General features: G+C 49.8%; 1 protein-coding gene across 2 annotated transcripts; it reads left to right on the top strand.

Annotated features, from left to right (window-relative positions):
- The first annotated feature begins 1,459 nt into the window (after positions 1 to 1,459).
- HAND1 (heart and neural crest derivatives expressed 1) lies at positions 1,460 to 6,224 on the top strand. Of its 2 annotated transcripts, none has more exons than XM_061424129.1 (2): positions 1,460 to 3,680; positions 5,235 to 6,224. In XM_061424129.1, exons 1-2 carry the CDS (start codon positions 2,601 to 2,603, stop codon positions 5,334 to 5,336), a joined length of 1,182 nt encoding a protein of 393 aa, XP_061280113.1. In that variant the 5' UTR covers positions 1,460 to 2,600; the 3' UTR covers positions 5,337 to 6,224. The 2 variants fall into 2 exon arrangements, with proteins under 2 accessions (XP_061280113.1, XP_061280112.1); XM_061424128.1 differs by having other exon boundaries at positions 2,814 to 3,680; positions 5,232 to 6,224.
- Positions 6,225 to 15,599: the final 9,375 nt, after the last annotated feature.

Genomic DNA, 15,599 nt, shown 5'->3' with positions numbered 1-15,599 from the left:
GCCCAGGTGATTACACATACCCTGCTCTTTAACAACCCAGAGGGGACTGCCAGGAGATCTGGGGACCCTTCAAGACATCTCATGAGACTGGCCATCATTCAGTACTGATAATGCATTCCCTACCACACTAACCAGGCTGGATATTTGGAGAGTATTCAAATCACCCTGAGTGACCTATGTAACCTTGGAAAATGCTCAGGACACATGAGGGTGGGTGCTGGAGCTGGGAGTGTGTGGGTCACTGTGTGTACCTACCTATCACGGGGCGGGGGGGCGGGGGGCTGTGATAATGTGCATGCTGTTGTTCAACTTCACCTCCACGGCTTGTGACTGTGACTGTGCGGGTATGACAGAAAGGATGTCAACAGATCTCAGTGTTTGAAATTTGTGTGCCTGTGTGTAATGGACGAACATGTGAAAACTTCTTTTTCTGAGTGCTTGTGCATATATAGTAGTAATTGTGACTGTGTACCTGTGTGTGTGAGAACTGAGAATGCATGAAATGTGTGATGGGGTTTTCAGAAGTTTGTGTTATAAATACTGTATACAGTAAGAAATACAGAAAGAAACGGATACAAACTGGTTGGGCCTGTACACAAGTGTGACAGTAAGAGTATATGTCAAGCCCTTCAGCTGTGCTATTTGTGTGGAGTTTATGTGTCTCTGCTGTAATGGTGTCTGGAAGTGTGCCTGCATAGAGGGTTGGGAGTGGCCCAGAGCTGTCACACATCCGAAGCTAGATGCACACCCCATGGGTGACGAAGAGATAACATGTAAAATCCTAGGAATGCACGAAAATTGAAATGCTGTTGTGTGTCGCATGGGTGTAAATAGGTTACCGAGATAATATGCATATTTTGTGGCGTCTGCAAGGAATGCCTAGACTTTGGTCTATGCTGGTGATTTTTTGTGAGGCTGCGTGCGTCTATATGTACATGTGTAACGGTGGTCCTGAGAGATCGTGCTGGACTAGGACCACAGCTGGGTGTGTGTCGACTGAGCTCCTTCACAGAGTCATTACTGTCTGTACCCTCACACCCGCACTCCCGAGCGCCTTCAGGCCGGGGAGGCGCGGGACTCCGCAGAGCCGCGGCTCAACTGGGCGCGGGGGTGCTCCCTCCCTGCGAGCCTCCGGCTCCGCGCTCGGCCCAACCCCAGCGCTGCTGGCGCCAGGCGCCCAGGAGAGCGGCGGGTTTCCAGCCGCCTCAGGCAGGAAACAAGGACCTCCCTCCCCCATGCACCTCCAGGGCCCACAGCCCTGCCGAGCTCCCACAAGTGGAACCGGCTCTGGACAAAGCTTTTTCCTCTTTTCCCCCTGCACTGTCCCCATTCCGTCTGTACAGAAGAAAAATACAGTGTATCCACTGGCTACCCGAGCCCAAGGAAAATCGTTCATTTCCGGGCCTCACTTTTCCCATCTGTGCAATGAGCTAGTTGACCTTTCTCCCTCTACCTTTGGGTTGCTAAGTGTGCAATGCACATAGCAGGGGTCAATACAAATATTTACTGTACACGCAAATACTTGTTGAAAAAATGGATGAAGAAGTAAATCTGACGTCTAAAAAGAGCAGACATGTATTTCTTTTCTCCTCTCGCCTTCCCCTCCACGTTGTTTTTGAGAGAAGGGTACACTCCCTCTACCCCACCTAGGGAAGGGGCTTGGCTGGGAAAGGCTGGTGAGGCTGGAGGAGCCCAGGTATGAGGACATCAGCTGGGAAGCTTCCCATCAGGGAGATAAAACAGAGAACTTCAGCTGCAAGCGCCGTCACCCTGAAATTCCCAAGTCCCAGTTGCAGCCCAGAGAAAGGCCCCTGGGGACAAAATTCGACGAGCGGAAGAGCCCTAGTCAGGAGGTAAAATCGCGAAGGTGCGGCCAGAACCGTGTCTCTACGCCAGTGGGTAGTAAGTTTCTCCCACACCGTGAGCCCCGCGGAGAGTGTGGAGGTGGTGGTCTCCTCGGTGTACATTCACCGCCAAACGCTGATTTCTTGCAGTGTGAGCTTTGGCGCCGAGAATCGAACGCCAAAACTGCGGTGGCCTGCATGCAGCGGCCCAACGTAGCTGCGCTCTGGGCCCTCCGTTCGAGTTCGGCGGAGAGGAGGCTGCCCCTCGGTCAGCCGGCCGGTCTTTGGACCAGATCAGGCGCCCCGAGGCCAGAAGAGTGATCTCAAGCTCTGGAGCCCGGAACAAACTAGTAAATGCCTGTGGGCTCGGAGCCCTCCTCTTCCTACTTGCCACCCATCTCCTTCCACCTCCTGTCCCCGACCTCTACTTGGGTGGGTGGCCGCCTGCGCTGTAGATACAAGACTTGACCAAAGTTGGCGGATGCTCTGCCAGCTGCAGGGCCTGCTGCAGTGTGGCCAGATGGGCCGGCGACTAAGGACTGGGGCGGCTTAGGGGAGAACCTTAGGGGCCTATCCTGCTCCAGCATCCCGATCCATTTTCTGGCTCTGAGGCCAAGTAGAGCAGATGGAGCTCAGGATTGGGAACCTCTGGAATTCTTATTTAGGATTCTGGAAGGTCTAGAAATGAGAACCTTTCTTTTTTTCGGCGCCTCAGTTTCCCTATCTGTAAAATCTAGGTAAAGGCCTTTTTGCTCCATGATTCCTTTCCTTGGGCACACGGGGAGGGGGTGGCAGACGGCGACCTGGGCATTGACAGGCCTGTGCCTCAATCACGAAGCCCCAACTCAGGAACTGGGGACGGGGGAGGGGGGGAGAAAGGGGGAGGGGCGGAGACGGGGCGCCTCCCCGTCCCCGCACGCGGCTAGAGTCGAGTGGCAGAGCCTAAAACCAGGGACGGCCATCCCCCTTTCCTCCTCCCCGCCCCCCTGCCATTGGCTCCGGGGAGAGGTTGACATCAAAGCCCCGGCCTTATATAAGCCAGACCCTGAAGGGGAGGCCGCAGAAGGGTTAAACTGGTCTCTCTGCATCCTCGTCCTCGCCTGCGACCGAAGCAGGCAAGAAGACGGCGGGCTGCGCGTGTCATCTTCAACCTTATCCCAGAATCTCTCAAAGCCGGTGCCTACCAGAGCGCCGCCCCAGAGCCCACGGGTGGCCCCGGCAGTCTCTGGGGCGCATGGGGCGGCGCTAATCGGGCTGGCGGCGCAGGCCAGGGGCCGCTCCAACATGAACCTCGTGGGCAGCTACGCACATCATCACCACCATCACCACCATCACCATCCGCACCCCGCGCACCCCATGCTCCACGAGCCCTTCCTCTTCGGCCCTGCCTCGCGCTGTCACCAAGAGCGGCCCTACTTCCAGAGCTGGCTGCTGAGCCCCGCTGACGCCGCCCCGGACTTCCCCGCCGGCGGGCCACCGCCCGCAGCCGCGGCAGCCGCCGCCTCCTATGGTCCAGACGCCAGGCCCGGCCAGAGCCCCGGGCGGCTGGAGGCGCTCGGCGGCCGCCTAGGCCGGCGGAAAGGCTCAGGACCCAAGAAGGAGCGGAGACGCACAGAGAGCATTAACAGCGCGTTCGCGGAGCTGCGCGAGTGCATCCCCAACGTGCCGGCGGACACCAAGCTCTCCAAGATCAAGACTCTGCGCTTGGCCACCAGCTACATCGCCTACCTGATGGACGTGTTGGCCAAGGACGCACAGGCTGGCGACCCCGAGGCCTTCAAGGCCGAACTGAAGAAGGCGGATGGCGGCCGCGAGAGCAAGCGAAAAAGAGAGCTGGTAAGTCCGGGGGACCTGCGTGCTCTAGCCAAGGGCGCGGGCGTGGTGAGCACCCGCAGGCCGAATACGCAGTGCAAGGAGTCTGCCTTGCCCTGCGTGAGATTTTGAGAGGCTGTGGGGAGTTCTGAGACGGTCGAACTGTGGGATTGTTTTCGTGGAGGGAGGCAGATTCATGTTTGAATTCATTTGTAATGCGGATAGTGTTTGTAAGACTGAATTTAGACGGAACCTCATCCTTTTCGGACAGGATCATAGGGTCCCTTTTGAGAATCCGTTGGAAGCTTCAGACCCCGAGAAAATGCACACACCATATATTTCACTTAAATTTTCGAGGGGTCCTGATTCATCCCTGGGTTCTCCTGGAAGCCAGGTTAAGAATGCTGTAGGAGTTTGTTACTTACATTTGCCTGAATGTGAATTTATGCATATAGACTCAGCTGTTGTTTTCAAAAGATCTTTGCTGGAGAGGCTGGTCTATTTTCATCATTGCACATAGGGAAACTGAGGCCCAGAGCTGGACAGGATGTGGAGGCCACCTACCCAAGGGGTTGTTTACTTCAGTAGAAAAAGTCAGTTTATTCTCTGTCCAGAGGACGTTTCCCTGCTCCCCACTCCCCCCAACTGGTTCCTCAGTCACCTTGATGACTTCTTTTTGGCTTTGGAGATCCCAGTCCCTACTAGGCCTTTCTGGATTCTCTCCAGTGACAATTTCTGGAGGTTGGTTTCAGTGGCCCAGGGCTCTGGGGCCTCTGAAGACAGTGATTCCCAGCCTGGGGAGCCCAACTAGTTTCTCTAGATTGTTGCCCTGGGGACCACCACGCGTTGTAGTTGACTAGAGAGCCCCCCTGGGTTTTCTCTGACCTGCAGGAGCAGTGCTAATCTAGGGAAGTCACTTCGGGAGACTGGGAAAGACCATGGTCAGCGAATCTCTAAACCACTGCCTTGGGCTGGAAGAGATGCAGGCCCAGGGATCGGGATGCCTGGTTGGAAGTAGTTATTGGGCGTATCCCCACCCCCGGCATATCGCTGCTTTTTTCAAGTAGCCGGGAAAGGGGATCCTAGGCCAGACCGACTTCCTCCCTCATTCGAGGAGACTTCTGAGCGCCCAGAGCCGGTTGGAGGGACCCGGCCCGGTATCCATGCTCAGGCGCTAAAGGAGAAAAGCCGGTGGATGTGTCGCCGGTGCAGGTCCGCGAGCGAGGAAACTGTTGATTTTCACCCCTCCCATTGCAAACCCTGAAGTCCCCCTTCGGCGCCATAAAGCCAAACCTACGAGCAACAGTTTCAACAGCCGCAGAAAATTCTCAATACCAACCCCCCAGAAGCTGCCCAGCCTATCCGGGTCCCCCGGGAACTCGGCGTATAAAGGCAAATTTATGAGCCTGTTTGCCTATTTTGCAAACAAAAATTCGTCACGTATTTAAAGGCTCCCAGTTACTGCTCCCAACACCTTTCACCCCACCCCTACTTTTATTCTACGCCCGGGTGAGCGGAGCAGAAACATTTAAACCTGTCTCTCTCGCCCCCTTTCTTGTGTGTGTCCTCTGGCAGCAGCAGCACGAAGGCTTTCCTCCTGCCCTGGGCCCAGGCGAGAAGAGGATTAAAGGGCGCACAGGCTGGCCGCAGCAAGTCTGGGCGCTGGAGTTAAACCAGTGAGCCGAGGCCTGCGCCGAGGATCCCGCCACAGCTGCCCGACGCAGAGCCCCGGGAGGAAAGAAGGCGGAGGCCAGTGCCCGGCTCTGGATGCCAGGGTCTTATGGGAGCATCCCGCCTAGCCTCCGCTGCGTGCTGGCAGGTCGCCGGCTGCAACTACACACTTCAATCGCACGTGCAATGTCATTTGAAATTGTTTTTAATACATGAAGAGAAAGAGAAATATATATATATATATATAAAACCATCCCCACCCCTATGGCAACCGAGAGGGCGGCTCTTGGCTGCACGATTCGAGAAGGAAGGACTGCGGGACCCAAGCACGCTAAGATGTAACCTTCCAACCCTTCTGGGGCGAAATCAGGACCCCTAAACGCCTTCGCCATTTCACTATCTGCCTTTCGTTCTCGCGCCCCTCTCGGCTTCCCGTCAAAACCCTCCGCGCGAACGCGCGTTCTCTCCTCCCTAATTAAAATGCAATAAGAGGAATCAATAGTTTTCTGCCAGGGAAAGAGAACCAAACCAGGAAGAAGAAAGGGCTGCCTTTGTTGTTTTTCCTCAAACAGTGATGTTTTTATTGTATTTTATTTTTTGTCACTGCACTTCCTACTTAGTTCAAGGAAAACGGCTCTTTCCTTCCTTCTTCCATTCTTTCTTGTCTTTTCTTCCTTTCCCTTCCTTCCTTCCTTCCTTTGTAAATAAAAACTTTTCCCTATGTTGAAAAGTTTTTATGTATTTAAACTACCTACCATGCCTGCTCTGCTCAGGTGTTTGTTAATTCCCCCCATCCCCACTCTTTTTCTACCTCAAATCTATATGACCACTCACCGTCCCCTCCTTTTGCCAAAGCAGTATCTATGCTCTTGACTAATAAAACATTTTTTGAAATCAGCAGAAGCCTGTGTGATATATTGGCAGCTATCCCCGGTTTGCTCCATCGTTTCTGCTAGTTGGAGAACCTCCTGTTCCTACTACTACTTCTTCTTTTTTTTTTTTTTGATAAATGTCGAACCAAACTGCAAATTAAATCAAGGGCAGGGGGAGATAAAGAATTTACTCCTGGTATAAAAAGCAAAGTTCTCCTTAGAAGATGATGGGGAGACATGATAGCTATAATGAACCTAAAGAAGGGAAACCTGGAAATGAATTAGACCCAGAGATGACAGGCTAGGATTTCTGTGGGCCAGCATGTGGGCCTGTCTGTGGATGGGTGTTGCACATCGGTGTCTGCCATCGGCGGTCTGGAGCAAGTGGGAAGGGGGCCCGTCACACAAACGGAAGGCTACACAAGGGCAGGGTAGCTCGGAAGAGGGGAATGCCCTCCGGAATATGTTCACTTATGTGAAATTATGAACCTACAATAATAGTTTGTGCCTTGGTGCAAGAACTCACATGGAGCCCCGTGGCTGAGGTGGGGCCGACAAACGGCTGTGGAACACAGACCCAGCGCACTGTAAGGACTAGGCAAGACGGAGCAGCTATGATCTTAGACGTGAGGGAAGGAAGTTTGTGAGTGCTCATGGTCAAAGTGAGGCATTTCTCCCGAGCAACAAAGCACTCAACAAGTATTTGTGCAAGTATATGGATTTGTGCAAAAGGATGGGGTGAGGGGCGTGGTGGCTAATTCGCACACTTCGGGTCCTTGGAGGAGAGCAGAGGTTTTTGAGCCTCCACGTGTGCATCCATGGCTAGGTGTGAGGGTGAAAATAAAAGTGGCTGCGCTTGTCAAGGCTCGGATGCGTGCTGGGATGAACTGGGGCGGGCAAATGCTGGCGTTTCTGTCCCTGAATAATAGTGTACAGACAACCAGTTTGGTTTGTGCCAACTGTATGCGAGGCTCTATACTAAGCGCTTTTGTATCTCACGATCGCCGGAGGGAACGCATACTCTGCAGTGCGGGCAGGTCTCCGGCGCGCTCTGCGAGCCAGGCGCCAGGACGGGCGCCCGTGCGCGGGTCTCTCCGCGCTTTCCCGCTCCACATCCGGAGCTGGAGGCCGGAGCTTGGGGCCTAGAAAGGAAACTCGGGCAGCGCCGGGGCCAGGCGTGTCCCAGGCGCCTCGTACCCGCATCGGGGTGAATATGGGGCCCCATTAGTTTGAGCTGTAAACACCCGTGGCAGGGCTGAGCGGCCACGGGGGCCTTTCCGGACGCGAAGGAGTTAATAAAAGGTGTTTTATGGGCGCGAGGAAACGGCGGCGGAGGTGTGAGCTTCTCTTTACTCTGACTCCCCTACTTTTTTCTTTATTCCCTTTCGCCACCCGCCGCCAGATCAAACGGGCCGGCGATTTAACTAGGGCAACACCTCGCGGTAATGAGCTGTGCGGCCCTGGTACCCGGCCTGAGGCCCCAAGGCCCCTCGGGGAGGAGCAGGAAAGAAAAATCGAGCTTTCTTTTTTTCATTTTCTTTCCGAGAGCTGTGAAGCGCCTTAGAAATCCAGGCACGCACAGGGAAACTGGGACTCGGGGAGCAAGCCACTGGAGGTGCCCCGGCACGAAGGAGACGTTTTCTGGATTTGAACCCAGGACTCCAGTTGAGTTTACCGACCATCCGCTCGCTATACACAGAGCACCCGCCCGCGACTATTTTTAGCACCATGAAGTATCCCAGGCACGGGAAGAATGCGAACCCGGTCCTGCTTTCTTGAAGCCCCGGCCAGTGAAAGGAGAGCGGGGTACCGAGGGGTACCGACCGCGGCAGCCTGCTCTGAAAACCCCATCCCGCCGGGCGCAAACCCTCTTGGAAAAGACAGCTGGGAACCTCACATTCGGTCCCAGCCACGTCTGATCCTGATCTCAGACCTGGCACCCGGGAGCTGAGACACGGGGCCAGCCAGTGCCCACTGAGGGAGTCACTGGGATGTCCCCAGGACTTAACTCCATCGCTAGAACGCTCGAGCCACATTTCCAGTCTTCACTCCCAGCTGTAAAAGCAGAGGTCCCTGGGCAGAGCAGAGTTGCTCCGGGTTTCAGGAACCAGTTTTCGCCGATGGCTCTAGACCTTCTTCACCAGGGGTCCAGACCTTCTTCCTGCACCGGGCTCTCAACCCTCTCCTCCGTCATTAGCTCCATCTCCATGGAGTAGCTTTGGAGCCTGCCTTTTACTTTCTCATTCTCTCCCAGGGTTCAACGCCTTTTCTGGGAAACCTACCTCCACCTGGCTGTGACAGATGGTATCATTATTAATTTGAATTAAGGACATCACTTTTTTTTTTTTTTAACGGGGAGTGGAGTATAATCACTAACTTCAAAGTAAATTCCAGGAGTTTGCTGTAAGAAAATACTGATGTTATAAAGCTTTAAGCACAGAACTAGTCTACTAAAGAATGAATCTTTAGTAGGGATCTAAAGATTTTCTAAAGATCTAAAGGGATCTCCAAAGTTGTTATAATTACACAACTGGTTAAATAAATCCATCAGTGGGTTACTACTCAGCCCCTAAGAAAAAAATATAATTGATACAGAGATTGTTCCTGATATAAATGAGGGAAAACAAAACCTTCTCAGTTTACTGAAGACTGTCAGTAGCGACCTGCTTTACATAAAAATAAATACATAAATATCATTCATGGAGAAAATGTGGAAAACTGTACACCAAAACATTTATACCTCTACCTCTGAATTGTAGGAATAAGGATAATTTTGACGTTTCCTCCTGTTTAGCCATATGTATATATGTATTTTTATACAATGAATAAGTATTATTTTTGCAATAAAAAGCTGAAATTTCCTTCTGATTTCTCCTGTGGCCAGTGTACTTTCAGTACACTGTTTATTCAACGTGCATTAATTGAGCATCCACCTTGTGCTTGGCACTGTGGGTATAAATAACAAATGAGAATCCTAATAATCATCACCAATTAACATACAATAGTAAATATCTGTCTTGAAGGGCTCATTATTCCTTCCACACAGTAAATGTAGTTTTTTTATTGAAAAAAAAAAAAGTTGTCAAATTTTATTAAGGACATTATTTAAGCCCTTAGCATGTATTATTTCATTTAAGCCTTAAGAGGATTGTATGAGGTTAATACTCAGGCAGGTGAGGCTTAGAGAGGTGAAGAACTTTGTTCAAGGTCACATAGATGGTAAAAGGCAGGCTGGGCTTGGATCAAAGGGCAGGTCTGGCTGCCTCCGGGGACTTGGGTTTCCCCCACATCCTGGAGCACCTCCAGGGAGTGTGTGTGTGTGTGTGTGTGTGTGTACAAACAAATACAGCCTCTCTTGGTCTAATCTTCTTTGGTCTCCAAAATGAGAAAGAAAGAAGGGGGTTTGTAAAGGGATCTAGATTCTAACTCTAGTCTTCCCCTGGAATCCTCCTCCTCTGTTCCAACTCAGAATGGATCCCATCTATAAAATGAGGAAGGGGTGGGCTCCTTGACCTCTAGCTTCTTTCCTAACTGTAACACTGATTCTAGGAATCTACATTCTGCTGGTAAAAAACACCATGTTATTCTTTGCTCCAGCCTTTGATGTTTGTATAGTACATTCACCTTTCCTCAGTACTTTTCATTTCTATTTCATTTCTACTAGACAAAAATGTCTAGTAAGGACATCTTTGTCCTTACTAGAAGGGAGAAGGGAGAAGGGCAGGAATTATGCTCGCCTGGGTGGAAGGAGAAAGGAAGACTCTGAGAGCGACAAGGCCAGCTCGGGGTCACACAGCAGTCAAAGACTGAGCTGGCATTAGCTGGCAGTCAGCAGGCCCAGGTCTCTACTGGAAAAGGCTCTGGATCTTTCTCTTCGAGCAACCAGCTTAAGTGAAGTGAAGTGAAATTGCTCAGTCATGTCCGACTCTTTGTGACCCCATGGACTGTAGTCTACCAGGCTCCTCCGTCTATGGGATCTTCCAGGCAAGAATACTAGAGTGGGTTGCCATTTCCTTCTCCAGGAGATCTTCCCGACCCAGGGACTGAACCCTGGTCTCTCACATTGTAGGCAGACGCTTTACCATTTGAGCCAATAGGGAAGTCCTAAATCTTCATAAAAGAAATGAAACTAAAAAATCAGCCAGTCTCATTTTTTAAATGAAAAGTGACTGCTAAGAAAAAATACACAGGCTCTAAAGTGTCTGAAATCAGCCTCCTGATTTAAACCTAATTTGTTTGAAAAAAAAAATTTTTTTTTCAACCAAGGGAGTTTTTACAGCTGAGCTCTCCCAAACCCATAAAAAACAAGGTTTATATGGGAAATAGTGAAAGACTCTTAACTATAATACACAGCGTCTAATGTAAGCAGACATAGACACTATATAAAGCTCCTACAAATGTTATTAAAACAAACAGAAATGCACATTTATCCCCACAGAATGGACAACGGAAGGCATCGGACTTTCGAAGCCATCCAGAAATCTTATGTTTCCTGAAACGTTCAAGCACCCCATCACACTGGGACCTCAAAGATCCTTATACACCATCCAAACATTTCTGTCATTTTATAGAAGGGGAAACTGAGGCCTGCAGAGAGGAGAGACTTGCCCAAGATTACCTGGGGAGTTGTACTCTTCTTTCCCCCTTGTCTACTTAACCCCACTCTTTCCAGGACGGGGCATAGAATCCGACAGTGCCCATGAGACTCTGCGCAAGTTACTGAACACTTCTGAGCCTCAGTTTCCTCATATACAAAATGTCCCAACTTCCTGGGGCTTGTGAGGTTCAAATGAGATAAAGTGTGCAGAGCACTTAGTGTTGTGTCCACGGCAGAGCTATTTTTATTATTTTATTTAATCCTTGCAATAGCCTTGTGAGGCATTGAGCATTTATTTTGGTTTGCTTGTTTTGGAAAGATTGGCACAGAGATTACAGCGACCTGCCCACAGGCACATAGCTAGTGAATAGAGTCCTGGTTCAAAGCCCTTATATCCCGCATCATTAAGACAAACCAAGGGGCAGGCAGGCTGAGGCAGCTGAGTTTCTGAAACTGTCTAAGGCAGCACTAAGTGGCATAGTGCTCTTAACGTAAGAATATAGTAGTATATTTCTCTTATGCAAGTCACCAAAGGGAGCCATGTATGTAATTACAATTTTTCTAGTAGCCACATTAAAAAATAAAGGGAAACAGGTGAATTTATTATTGAATTAAAATATGTATATTAAATATATATAATATATTGGGTTGGCCAAAAAAATTTGTTCTGGTTTTTCCATAAGAACTTTTTGGCCAATGTAATATTTAATATTAAATTTGATATATGTATTTAACTCAATATGCCTAGAATATAATATCAACATGTAGCTAACATAAAATTATTATTGAGATATTTTACATATTCTTTCCAGACTGATTGAAAGTGGGGTGTGTTTTACACAGGTTAAAGCACATCTCAGTTTGGACAAAGTTTTAAGCATTCAAAAGCCAGCAAACATGGCTAGTGTCTACCATTTGGACAGTGCAGACCTAATAGATCGTGTAGCAGGAGTATTAAATACAGAGCTTTAGTTAATCATATCGATAAGTAGCCACCATTTACTAAGCACTTCCTGTGTACCCAACAGCAGTGCTCAACCTACATGGACTCACTTACTTGTCCCAACAACAACAGAGGGTAGTTTATGGTCACATGACTTATACAGGGCAGGCAGACCCAGTACCGGCTGTCTCCCAAACCTGCAGTTTTGGCCACTGAGTTCCATGATTTTCAGGGACAGATGCAGGGGTGTAGGTTGGGCTATGAGATGTAGAGAGTCTTCTAGAATGTCCTGCTGGTGGTGGAAACTTGTTCCATATCCAAGTCTCCCACGAGTCAGGTGACTTCGGACCAATCATCTGCTAGGGCTCCAGTCCTCTAATCTCTAAGATGGGCTAACAATACCTTTCCTCACCCCACTGAATTCTTGTCAGGCAAAGGAGGGGGAAAGGTCTTTGATAGTGTTTTGAAACAGAGAATACAGCATGAGAGACCAGGCAGGTATCAACAGGGAGGTTGGGATTGGCCCGAGGGCCTGTACTCACAGCCAGATGAACTGGTTAGATGAGCTGTGTGGCAATGTACAGGTTTCTTAACCTCTCTGAGACTTCTGTAAAAAGGAAAGCAGAATAGCTTGCAGCGACATTGCCAAGATCCAGTAATGATTAAATAACCAATGGGAAGCTCTCAGGCTGGCCCAGAGTAGGAAGTGGTAAACCTGAGCTATTGTTCCTGCTGCTATTGTAGCAGCTGGGGATTGGGCTTCAGGGCCTGGTGAGGAAACAGCAGGGAATGGCAGGGAAGCTGAGCCAGCTCTGGCTCAGGGTAGGATTCTGGCAGTCTCAGGTTACGTGTGGGAGGTGTTCAGGGGAGAGTGAGAACAGTTAGCATGGTGGAAAAAGCAATACACCCAGCAGTGAAGAGTTCAGCCTGCTGTGTGAACTTGGGCACTTCCTTGCTCCCACTGGACCTTGGTATCATCTGTAAAATGAAGGGTTAGGACCAGAGAACTAAGTCCCTTTCTGCTCTGACTGTCCAGATTTTTGCTTTGATATGAATCAAGGCGTTTGCCAAACACAGCAGCTTATGAAGGGCACAGAAAATAGCCCTGAGCCTTCCCCGGTGGCCTGGGGTTGCCACTGACTAAGGGGAAGGCGCCACCTGGTGGCAAGTTCAGTGTATAGCATTAATCAAATTCCCCTTAGCAGTGGCAACCCACTCCAGAATTCTTGCCTGGAAAACTCATGGACAGAGGAGCTGGTGGGCTACAGTTCATAGGGTCGCAGAGTGCGACATGACGGAGTGACTTCACTTCCACTCTCAAACAGTGATCCCAGAGTCCCAGGGCACACTTTTTCTAACTTCCTTTGGAAGCTGAGGAGAGAAGAGAGGGGACCCAGAAAGTTCACAGAGTTAGGAGTCCTGGGCATGAGGTTAACTCCTGCGGGATGTTGTTGTCATTGTTGTTCAGTCACTTCCAACTCTTTGCAACCCCATGGACTGCAGCATGCCAGGCTCTCCTGTCCTCCACTATCTCCTGAATTTGCTCAGATTTGTGTGCATTGGCTTCCCTGATAGCTCAGTTGGTAAAGAATCCGCCTGCAATGCAGGAGACCCCAGTTCGATTCCTGGGTCAGGAAAATCCACTGGAGAAGGGATAGGCTACCCACTCCAGTATTCTTGGGCTTTCCTTGTGGCTCAGCTGGTAAAGAATCCGCCTGCAATGTGGGAGACCTGGATTCAATCCCTGGGTTGGGAAGATCTCCTGGAGAAGGGAAAGGCTACCCATTCCAGTATGTTGGCCTGGAGAATTCCATGGACTGTATAAGTCCATGGGGTTGCAGAGTCGGACACGACTAAGTGACTTTCACTCACATGTCCATTGAGTCTATCCAGCCATCCTATCCTCTGTTGCCCCCTTCTCCTTTTGCATGCAATCTTTCCTAGCATCAGGGTATTTTCCAGTGAGTCAGCTCTTCACATCAGGTGGCCAAAGTACTGGAGCTTCAGCCTCAGCATCAGTCCTTCCAGTGAATATTCAGGATTGATCTCCTTGCAGTCGAAGGGATTCTCAAGAGTCTTCTCCAGCACCACAATTCGAAAGCATCCAACAAAGGACATTAGGGTTTTGCAATCCAAATCCTCTAAAGGCACCTTAGGTCAGGGATCTGTATTTTCCTACTATGTGGAGTGTACGATGCATCCCATATATATATATATATATGTTTTTTTTTTCCTTCTGTTTCTTTGGATGGGAGCTACTGAACAAAACATAATCTTCTGTTGGTAACAGCATCCTTCTGTCACTATTGCTCTGGGCTACCAGAATGCAGGGGGCTGTTTCCCCTTAAACACTCTAGACTATTGGGATCCTGAGTTTTTCTAACAGCTCTTGAGCCTCAGTTACCATCTGAAAACTAGGGATGGTAACAGCTTCTCTGCAGGTTTCTGTGAGGATAATGACTGTGAACTTAAGTGTTCTAGCCCCGTGTCCAGCACCTAGTAGGTGTTTAACAAATAAATGCTACCATTGCTACAGGTCATCCTGACCACTTTTCTTTTTTCATGTTCAGTTTTGGAAACATTCCTAGATAGAAACAGGAATAGTATGCATTTGAAGATGATATGAGCAACCACAAAGAAAATACCCTTACCATTGGAGATGGCAGGGCCTCCTTGGACTGTGGGCTCAGACAAGTTTCAGTTTCACCTAGTTGAGCTAAACCCTGGCAGGCAAGCTGAGCTCTCTTAGACCTCATTCTTCCCAGCGGTGCTGAGCTTCATCACATGATTTCATTTCAGGCAGTTGCTTGCTGACATAGCCTGAGTCTGACCCCTGCCCCTCGGCGGCACTGGCTCTCCTTGGGGCCCTCTGACTCCTGCCGCCCCGTGTCTCGTGAGGAGGATGCTCAGAGGGGTATGGGTGGGCACGGGTATGCTGCCTCTGCTCCCTTAGCAGAGTCCAGCCTTGCTGGTGGCCGTGCGCTCTCAGGAAGTCTCATTAGCCACCTTGGCTGAATTAAGCTCATCACACTTTGTAAGTTTCACTGGCTTCTCCAAGACCTCAGCGCTCATTACACCCGGCTCCTTCATCAGAACTCGGGAGGCTCCAAGGCTTCCTCACAGATCCTAGGATATCAGCAGTGGAAGGACTGCTTTCCACCCCTGTCAGGGTGTGAACTCTGAAATTCCCAGCTCCTGGAGGGCAGAGTCCATTTCCAGATTCCCCCTGGCTCCCGGTAGACACACAAGCATCTTCTTGATCACATTTCCATGTTTAATGAAAGCAGGTTTGGTGACTCCAGAGTACAAGCTCCTCAGTCCAGCGTGTGAGGGTTTCTGTACTGGACTGGACTTGCCCTCACTCCTGTCTCCTGTCTTCCATTTCCCTCAAGGGCCTACAGAGGAGCCTTTTTTCCAGGAAGCCCCCTTGATTTTCAGAAAGCCCTTTCCTTCCTGACCTTTCCCCTTTTCTCTGAATCATAGATACAGCAGGCTACACATGGAGTTGGTAGATGTTTTGATATGCCTACAGATATGCCCATAGTCACAGATTCAGGAATGTGTGTGTATACATACACACATACACACACATGCAGTGTATACAGTCTGAATCTCTCTGTATTCACAGGGAGATGGCTCCAGGATCTCCAAAGATACCAAAATTCATGGATGCTCAGGTCCCTTATATGAAACGGCATGGTACGGTCGGCCCTTTGTAACCTCGATTTGGAACTTGTGGATATGGAGGGCCAACTGTATACATACGATATATAAATATGCACACCCGCCCACACATATATATTCATATAATATGCATACATAGATATACATATCTGCTATTTCTAAACTGATAGGAACAG

Source organism: Bos javanicus, chromosome 7 (genome assembly GCF_032452875.1).
Source record: "Bos javanicus breed banteng chromosome 7, ARS-OSU_banteng_1.0, whole genome shotgun sequence".
Classification (NCBI taxonomy): Eukaryota; Metazoa; Chordata; class Mammalia; order Artiodactyla; family Bovidae; genus Bos; species Bos javanicus.
Note: the sequence above shows the minus strand (reverse complement) of the source record. Positions and strands in the feature narration are given on the sequence as shown.

Excerpts from the sequence above, each read along its gene's own strand:
- HAND1 (XM_061424129.1), top strand. The coding sequence starts at position 2,601 with ATGATTCCTTTCCTTGGGCACACGGGGAGGGGGTGGCAGACGGCGACC. Across the intron at positions 3,681-5,234 it reads GCAAGCGAAAAAGAGAGCTG|CAGCACGAAGGCTTTCCTCC; the intron begins GTAAGTCCGGGG and ends CTCTGGCAGCAG.